The following is a 9,880-nucleotide window of genomic DNA, read 5'->3' on the forward strand; positions in this document are numbered from 1 at the left end:
AGATGTTAATCTTGAGTACTATGTATAGCTTGCAAATATCACTGAATCCTGGCAATTATAACTGTAGTGATCCTGCAAATTTCCATTATATTATTTCTGATAAAGGTATAAAAAATGTCTAATTGCTCTCAATAACATTGCCACAGTTTATATTTTACTGTGAAGCCTCCAACTGTCCTGTTTTCATTTCTGTCCCTCATATCAAATGAAATAGACCAGACAAGTTAGTGCAGACACTAACATTAGAAGAAATGAACAATTTTAGGCAGAGTATCTGGAAACTGTCAAAGTCTTATGGGCTACTTACCTATTTCACTTTTAGATTTGCAGATGTTCGATGTAGCTTAAGAACCAAGAAAAGAGTCCTCATAAAGGGCATGGTGACATGGACTGTAATGGATGTCAAGTCTCTCAGTAGCTTCTCTTTCCTTCCCTGTTTACTTTGTCTGAGTTACAATATCCACTTGTTAAGTCATAAACAATCATCTTGCAAATGCTTTGTAACACAAATTTGTGTCAGATATTTTTTCAATGTGATTATGTAAATGTCCTTTGCTTAAGGACTGATTGTGCAGTTCACATTATAAACAACTGAAATGTGGAAAGAGAGAAAATATCAATTATATGCTAAAGTAATGAGTATGTCTATCTAAATATACAAACAAATGATTCACACTTATAATACCTGCAGCAGTAAAATTAAAAGTGCTTGTTCATTCATAACTCCTGAACTGCTTAAAGATTCTTTTGAAATCAAACTATGTGAGACTTATAGAAGAAATTAATAATGACTTTCCCCACCAGGCAGTCGTGGCACAGGCCTTTAATCCCAGAACTTGGGAAGCAGAGGCAGGCACATTGTAAGATAAGAAAACCAAATGCAGTAACATGACTAGCAATTCTGACTGAGTCAACTCAAAGCATGGAACACACACAGATCAGGGCAAAGCTCAATGCCTCCACAGTTACCCAATTTATCCTTCTGAGATTTTATGAAATTCCCAATCTCCAGGGATTCCTGTTTGGAATGTTCCTCATAATTTACTTGATTATCCTAATTGAAAATAGCTTCATTACTGTGATAACTAGAATTGATCCTGCACTACAGAAGCCCATGTATTTTTTCCTAGCAAATTTTTCTACTCTGGAAGTCTGTTATGTATCAGTCACTCTTCCTAGGATTCTTTTCAACATTGCTACTCAAGGCAGACACATTTCTGTCCTCAGCTGTGGCATGCCAACATACTTCTATCTTATGCTGGGAGTCACTGAGTGCTTTCTGCTGGCCGTGATGTCCTATGACCGCTATGTGGCCATCTGCAACCCTCTGCACTATCCTCTGGTCATGAACCCAACAAAGTGGACTCAGCTGGCAGCAGGCTCCTGGCTTGGAGGCATTCCGGTCCAGATAGTACAAACCTGTCAGATATTCTCTCTACATTTTTGCAATTCTAACCAAATAGAGCACTTCTTCTGTGACTTACTGCCCATTCTCAAGCTGGCCTGTGGAGATACTTCAATGCATGAGCTAGCGGTCTATTTAGTGGCCATTCTGTTTGCTGTAGTCCCTTTTATAATGAGAAATGCCTCTTACAGCAAAATTATTGCCACCATTCTGAGGTTGCCAACAGCTACAGGACAGACGAAAGCATTCTCAACATGTTCTTCCCATTTGCTTGTGGTGTTTCTGTTTTTTGGATCAGCTTCTGTTACCTACTCAAGGCCAAAATCTACCCATTTTCCAGGAACTGACAAAGTCTTCTCTCTATTCTACACCATTGTGACTCCTATGTTCAACTCCCTGATATACAGCTTCAGAAACAACAATGTGATTGGTGCCCTGAGAAAACTGTTATGTAGAAAAGAATGTCAGCATGTGTGCTCTAAAGTCTAAAGTTCTCTATAAACTTCTAGTGACACAGGGGCACTCTTCTCTTGCCTGTTATGAAATGCTACTTCTTATCTACTTGTAAGTGGTCATCTGTAGACCTATTTGCTAATATCTGTTAACTAGCATCTAGTCTATGCTTCCAGGTAGTGGTGTTCTCTGACTTCAGTAGATTTATCATTTAACTAGGGTGGAATTGAAAATGTTTTCTTTTTCCATTTATCTTTTTATGATTCCTATCTAATCAGGCACTTCTCCTGTGAAATCCCACCTAATGCTAATCTTTGTTGTGTGAACATTTTTGTGAATATTTGGATAATATTTTTGGTTCTGTTTATTTGCCTTGGTTCCTTTTATGCTAATAATCTTTTCCTAGTGTATAATTGTCTCATAATCTTGAAATTTCCATCAGTCATATTAGGCTAAAGCAGCTTTCTGCTCATTGTGTTTTCTAGTTGTAATGTTATATGTTTTATGTTTTTATATATTTCTGTAATTTTCATAGCTATTTCCAAGTAAGAAGCATATCATATGACAATGAACATTTAGCTGTATTGATATATATCACTTTGTATTTCATTGTATTAACATTATAGAACTCTATTTAATTATAAGATATCTGATTTTATAACAGTAATGATTTCCAAGTAAGAATTAATTTGTATAGGTTAAGGCAAAGTTCTGTATTCACTATCAAATAAACAGGTATTCCATTTTAATACATATATTTTTGTGTAATGTTCACCTTCCAAAGTGCATGATTTCATAAATGAAAAAAACATTTAATTTGATTTACTACCCAAGGTGGTTAGAGTCTGTAGCTGCAAAGCAAAGGGTGGCTAGCAGAAGAACTGAGACTTCTTTTTTTTTTTAAAGATTTATTTATTTATTATATGTAAATACACTTTATCTGTCTTCACACACACCAGAAGTTGGTACCAGATCCCATTCCAGATGGTTGTGAACCAACCTGTCGTTGCTGAGATTTGAACTCAGGACATCTGGAAGAGAAGTCAGTGCTCTTAACTGCTGAGCCATCTCTCCAGCCCTGAACTGAGAGTTCTAATTCCAAACTTCCTGAAGCAGGGATAATGCATACTGGGAATAATGTACTGAGCATTTGAGCAGATATTCTGATATACTATCACAAAGTAATTATCTTTTACGAACTTTTAAGTTAGTGATTTTGTTTGGTTTATTTTGTTTCTGTTTTAGAATATAGATAAACTGATTAGTTTTTTTAAACTACTCAGAAACAAAAGTCACATGGAAAATTGCAGCTTTCATCAAGGAATTCTTTCCAGAGTCTTGGATTGGACTTTGGGCATGTCAATGAGATGTTTTCTTAATTTCTGCTTGCTATGGGAGGCCCACAGCCTATGCGTAGTGTTATCCCTAGACAGGCAGACTTGGGCTTTACATAAGTAGTTGATCAAGACAGATGGAGTAAACCCTTGGGCAGTACTTCCTTTCTCTAGCTTCCTGCTTAAACCTCCATACTAACTTTCTTTATTGACAGAGTATTAGGTGAACTAATACTGTTACCCAGAAAACAAAAAAGAAATAAAGAAACACACAGACACACACACACACACACAAACACACACAGAACCAAAACAAAACAAAACAAAACATCCTAAAACTTTTCCTCCTGCAAGTTGCTTTGGATCACAGTCAGTATGACATCAACAGAAAGCAAATGGAAAGTGTGGGCAATAGATATTAGTGGAAAAATAGCAACAAAAAGATACAGGTATATGCATTGTTTTGTTTAAAAATGTCTCTCCAAACAACTCAATTCATAAATATAGCCCAAGGTTTTCTTGTTTGCATTTGTAGTGTTGAGAATGTTACTGTTGGAGTCTGGGAGCTGCCACACACCATTAGTACAACAATCTCAGTTAAACACAATTGGTTTAATATATGCACACAGTAATACTGGTTGCCAAGACCACAAGAAGAAAACCTAATTGTGACACCAGTCTGTCCTCAGAGGAGACTTTCTATAGGAAAAACCATGGTTAAAAGTGTAAAGGTACACTGTGAAGTCATATAATTTTTTTTTTTTTGGCTAACTAGATAATGTATTATTAATAGATAACCTTTGCTGATTGACCCTGAGTGAGGTAAGAAGTGTGATGGACAGGTAGTAAACAGGGAAATTTCAGAAAATTGAGATGACAGGGTGATCCAACTGTAGCTATTTCACTTATTAGTAATTTTCTTTTAGTGTCAGCTATGGATAATTATTTCTGGGAAGTTGAGTCTGAGAAACTTAACTTAATTGTACTTCAGAGAAAAATGGAGGCTGAATACAAAATGGCTACAGTTATGTTTAAAGGAGCAGGTCTCAACACTTACAAAGATCAACACATGCTAAGAATATATTGGGCTGGAGATATGGTTCAGAAGTTAAGAGCACTGGCTGCACTTCCAGAGGTCCTGAGTACAATTCCCAGCAACCACATCGTGGTTTACAACCATCAGTAATGAGATCTGATGCCCTCTTCTGGTATGTCTGAAGACAACTACTGTGTACTCATATACATAAAATAAATAAATAACTCTTTTCTTAATAATCACAACATTAAAAATAAAACAAATTTTGCAAAACACAAGGAATTTACCTTGGTTTCTATTTTACATGTTTAAATTCTTAAGTGGGAGGAAGCATAAAGTTTCTTCCAGTAGAATGTAGCATGGGGATGGAACTTATTCCCAGAGTAGAAACCACTTCCTACTTAAACATCACTGTGTGTTCTGACAGCACACCAATACTCTTCAAACTATTCCACCAAATAGAAACAGAATGAACACTACCCATGTCCTTCTACAGTATACTTACACTAAATAAATAAAACCTCCAAGAGGGGCCAGAGCAATAAGCTGTAATGAGATTTGACACCCTCTTCTGGTGGGTCAGAAAACAGCTACAGTGCACTCACATATAATAAATACATAAATAAATACATAAATACATAAATACATAAATACATAAATACATAAATACATAAATACATAAATACATAAATACATAAATACATAAATACATAAATACATAAATACATAAATACATAAATACATAAATCTTTAAGAAAAGCCGGGCAGTGGTGGAGCACACCTTTAATCCCAATACTCAGGAGGCAGAAGCAGGCAGATTTCTGAGTTTGAGGCCAGTCTGGACTACAGAGTGAGTTCCAGGACAGCCAGGGCTACACATAGAAACCCTTTCTCGAAAAAACCAAAAACCAAAAACCGAAAATAAAACAAAACAAAACAAAAATATGTATGATTGTTTTGTATGCATTAGCAAAAATAAATCTTTCTGTTTTAAACATTTGGAGCATATACAAGGCATAATTTTTTTAAGCACTGGAAATTTTAAACAAGTGTTATCACTACTTTATACATGAGAAGAGGAATCCAAGTAAAAGCAAATATTTTTCACTTTTGCTTGAATCATTCCTAGAGATGAAATTTATTAAATTCTGGAATGAGGAAAATACTTCCACTATGATGGACTTTCTCCTCCTGGGATTTTTAGATCTTCCCAACCTTCAAGGGTTTCTGTTTGGAATGTTCTCCATAATTTACCTGATTATCTTGAATGGAAACAGCTTCATAATTGTGATAACTAGAACTGATCCTGCACGGCAGAAGCCCATGTATTATTATTTTTCCTGGCAAATTTTTATTCTCTGGAAATCTGTTATGTATCAGTCACCCTTCCTAGGATTCTGTTCAACATTGCTACTCTAGGCAGACACATTTATGTCCTCAGCTGTGCCATGCAAACATACTTCTTTCTTATGCTTTGAGCCACTGAGTGTTTCCTGCTGGCGGTGATGTCCTATGACCGCTGTGTGGCCATCTGCAACCCTCTGCACTATCCTCTGGTCATGAACCCAACAAAATGCACTCAGCTGGCAGCAGGCTCCTGGCTTGGAGGCATCCCAGTCCAGATAGGACAAACCTGTCAAATATTCTCTCTACATTTCGGCAATTCTAACCAAATAGAGCACTTCTTCTGTGACTTACCGCCCATTCTCAAGCTGGCCTGTGGGGACACTTCAGTGCATGAGCTGTCTGTCTACCTAGTGGCTATGCTCTTTGTCGCTTTCCCTTTCACACTGATTCTTGCCTCTTATACCAAAATCATTGCCATCATTCTGAGGTTGCCAACCTTCACAGGATGGGCAAAACCTTCTCAATATGTTCTTCCCATTTACTTGTGGTGTTTTTTTGTTTTTTGGATCAGTAACTGTTACCTACCTGAGGCCAAAGTCCACCCATTTTCCAGGAACTGACAAACTGCTCTCTCTGTTCTACACCATTGTGACTCCTATGTTCAATCCACTGATATACAGTCTAAGGAACAAGGACATAATGGATGCACCGAGAATATTGTTACTTATGAAATAGTGCTTGGAGTGCTGCAACAAATGATGGAATTGCTTCTTATACAGTTCCTAAGTAGGTCAACTTTTATTCAGTTTTTGAAATATAATCCCTTTATGTTTCTCAAGACCTATTTTATTTTGAATAATAGCCTGAAATTTGTTGTTTTAAATGCACATATTAATCTGTCTGTATTCAATAAAATATAATAAAAGAAAATGCCATTTAATGTAAATTATATATGATGTAAATAACAGCTTTTATGGGAAAACTTTGAACAGAATTCAAAATTTTGAAACATGATATATTATTTATCTAAAGCTTAACAAATAATCATCCCAATGTTCTCTCACTCATCATTATACATACATAAAGGATGTATTTTAATATCAATGTATTTTGAGTGAATTGCTATATCATTTGATAAAATAATTAACATCAATATACTGTTTCTCTGAGTCCTGATATCTATATCAGATATATATCACAGTATATATGTCACAGTATAAATAAAAATGAAAAAATATGTAAAGCTACTATTAATTTGTGTATCATGTAGCAATAACAATATGATAAAAAGCTGCTTTTGTGCAACCATCTGATTTTTGTCAGTGCAAAAAATCTTGATGATGTATTTATTACATATAATTTCTACCAGTTGTGTCCAAGTTTCTGACATTTGAACAGTCATGTTTTTTTACAAAGTTCATGCTACAGAATCTTATAATTAAGTACATAAAAATAAAAGAGTTTAAATGACAGTTAATGAAATTTTTCAATTGGTAAGACAGCTTTCTTTGCAATTATATAACTTTAGTTTTAATACCCATCGCCTGTGTTAAAATATGCATATGAGAATGATCTGCACTCTCATTACTGTAGGAGGGTTGCTTAACCTTGTTTGTGTCTAGACTAGATTCAATTAAAAGACTACTCTCCTAAAAATTTAGTGTGGAGGTCTATACAGAAGTTTACCTCATGTACTCCTATGGCATCTGTGAGAGCACAGACATGTACTTATATAGGTACACATTTGTACAGCACACATGTGTATGGATATATGCATGTGCATGTACACATGCATCACATACACTCATTCAACACATTCAAACACACACACATACACACACACACATATTGTTAATGTTATGATTTTTTTTAGACCACATTTAAACTATCCTGTGGCATGTGTGGCCCTGACAGGTTTGAGCTTCTGGAATCTACTTATTAATATTAGGAAAATATAATTTGACTAATAAATGACTCATTTTATCTGAAATACAGTGCTGTATACATCATCAACAAACTATTTATGACAGTTTGAGAAAAAGTGAAGCACATTGAAATTATTCAGACTGCCACTCAGGAATATTTTATAAACCAAGTCACGTTCCTTAAAACTCAAGTCCTTTTCATAGAATATGTGAGTAAAATAGTTACTTGTGAAATTGGATACTTGTACTGATGAATAAAACATAACTCAAGCATCCTAAGTAATTATCAGAATATTTAAAGTAGGAAGAAAGGAGGTATAGACTGCTAAGAGACAATTAGATATGAGAATGGAAAGTGAGACATAGGATTTATGTTTTCATTTTCATTGAGTAAACTGATTAAGCAGTAATCTCATATAATAAAAACAATTCTTTGAAAAAACAGTAAAGTCACTCCTTACTCTGAAAGCAGCAACAAATGTAATAATAATAATGAGGATATAAAATAATTGTGCATGATAGCCTCCAGAAAAATGTTCTTCTCTGATGACATCTATACTCTTGCTTGGGGAGACATGTACTTTCAACATGATTCTCACAGAAATTTGATCAAACAATGTATAATGCTAGCCAACAGCTTTGACTTCAAACCTACATCTGTGAAAGCCCATTTTAAAGATAAAGAACTGTCAACAATTCAATACTAAGACTACAAATAACTAATACAATTGTGAGAAGGTCATGCGAAGATGTGCTTATGACATTAAGATGTCTTACCAATGCATGAAAACTGTTAAGCACTTTAGTCATTTAAGAAAAATATATTATAAATACATTGTGCTATTGGTTTTGGCCACTTGAAATGACTACCATCTAAAAGATATAAGACAGGCCAGCAGTGGCTGTTGGTGTTGTGGAGAGACAGTATAACAACAAAGAGCATATATTATTCTTCTAGACACATGAGATTAAGATAGACCACTGTGTACTATAGCTGACAATTGCCTCTAATTACATATGCAGTAAGATCTTGTTGCTTCTAGCCTTTGTTAGTTGTGATACTCATGTTTAAATAACCACACACAAGCATATGTGCATACACATATAATAAGTGAGATGACTCTGCCTGGTTGCCAATTTGACTATATCTGGAATGAACTACAATCCAGAAATGAGGAACACACCTTTGATCCAGATCTTGAGGCTGGAAGACACAGGTTTCTCACCTGTGTGTTGACACAGAGATCTTGAGGATTAGCCATCAGGAAAAGACATGCCTTTAATCCCAGTAGACTGAGACAAGGATATCTCTGAATTCAGTGTCAGCCTGAGACAAAGCAACATCAAGATCCAGGTGTGGTAGTACACACCTTTAATTTAGCCAAACTTTCTGCTGGAGGTCTGTATAAGGACATCGGAAAAAGCAAGACTCACTGTTCTTTGACTGCTTGCAATTACTTGTCAGCACATTTGTTGGAACCTAATTTTTCTGGATGCCATTTATACAGAAGACCAGATGAAACAACTAGGCCCATGAACTGAGCAGCAACTAGATTATTTGGCTTCCCATTCACAGTTTCCCAGTGCTGCATTAGTTGGACTACAGACTATAGATCATTAAAATAAATGCCCTTAATATATAGATATATTCCATAAGTTCTGGGACTCTAGAGAACCCTAATACAATAATTTAAAAAATAACCACTATGGTTATGACCCAGCAGATAAAAATACATTCTGTGCAAGCTTCATGACTTGAGTTCCTAGAAACTGTATAAATGTGAAAGAAAATCACCTCCAAAAATTAAAATCTGACTTCCACATGCATGACACAAACATATAAAGAATAATATTCCCTTGACACGAGATAGATCTAGCAGACAGTGCCAGGTAAGCAGACATAGCCAGAGGCTGACATCCCTTGGGTTTCAGCCTGTCAGGCTTTTGCCTGTATCTAGGGCTTGACCAGCCTTGCAGGCCATCTGTGTGCCAACCCTGTCAGGGGTCTTTTGACCTGCAGATTGATCAGCAATTGGAAAAAGTCCCCTCAGCAGCATCTGCCATCTTTACTCTCTGATAGAGCAGACTGGCAGCTCCAAGTCAACAGAGACAGCCAGAGTATAGCATTGCTTGGGTCAAGATACATCAGGGCTCCAAGGGCAACTAAGAGGAGGGTAGCACATCAGCAATCTGTGCCAGGGGAAACTCAGTCATCTAGCCATGCAGAAATAGCCTTACAGGTTCACAGGAGGTTCAAGCACCAGCCAGTGACTACAAGACCAACTAATTCCAGAGATAACCAGATAGCAAAAGGCAAACATAAGAAAGTTACTAACAGAAATCAAGGCAATATGGCAGCATCTGAACCCAATTCTCCAAC

General features: G+C 36.0%; 1 protein-coding gene and 1 pseudogene across 1 annotated transcript; both read left to right on the top strand.

Moving 5' to 3' along the window:
- The first annotated feature begins 922 nt into the window (after positions 1 to 922).
- LOC127684820 (olfactory receptor 10AG1-like) lies at positions 923 to 1,894 on the top strand. The gene has a single exon (XM_052181644.1). The coding sequence runs from the start codon at positions 923 to 925 to the stop codon at positions 1,892 to 1,894; it is 972 nt and encodes a 323-aa protein (XP_052037604.1).
- A 3,456-nt stretch (positions 1,895 to 5,350) lies between these two features.
- Positions 5,351 to 6,310, top strand: LOC127685573 (olfactory receptor 10AG1-like; annotated as a pseudogene).
- Positions 6,311 to 9,880: the final 3,570 nt, after the last annotated feature.

This window comes from Apodemus sylvaticus, chromosome 5 (assembly GCF_947179515.1).
Source record: "Apodemus sylvaticus chromosome 5, mApoSyl1.1, whole genome shotgun sequence".
NCBI lineage: Eukaryota > Metazoa > Chordata > Mammalia > Rodentia > Muridae > Apodemus > Apodemus sylvaticus.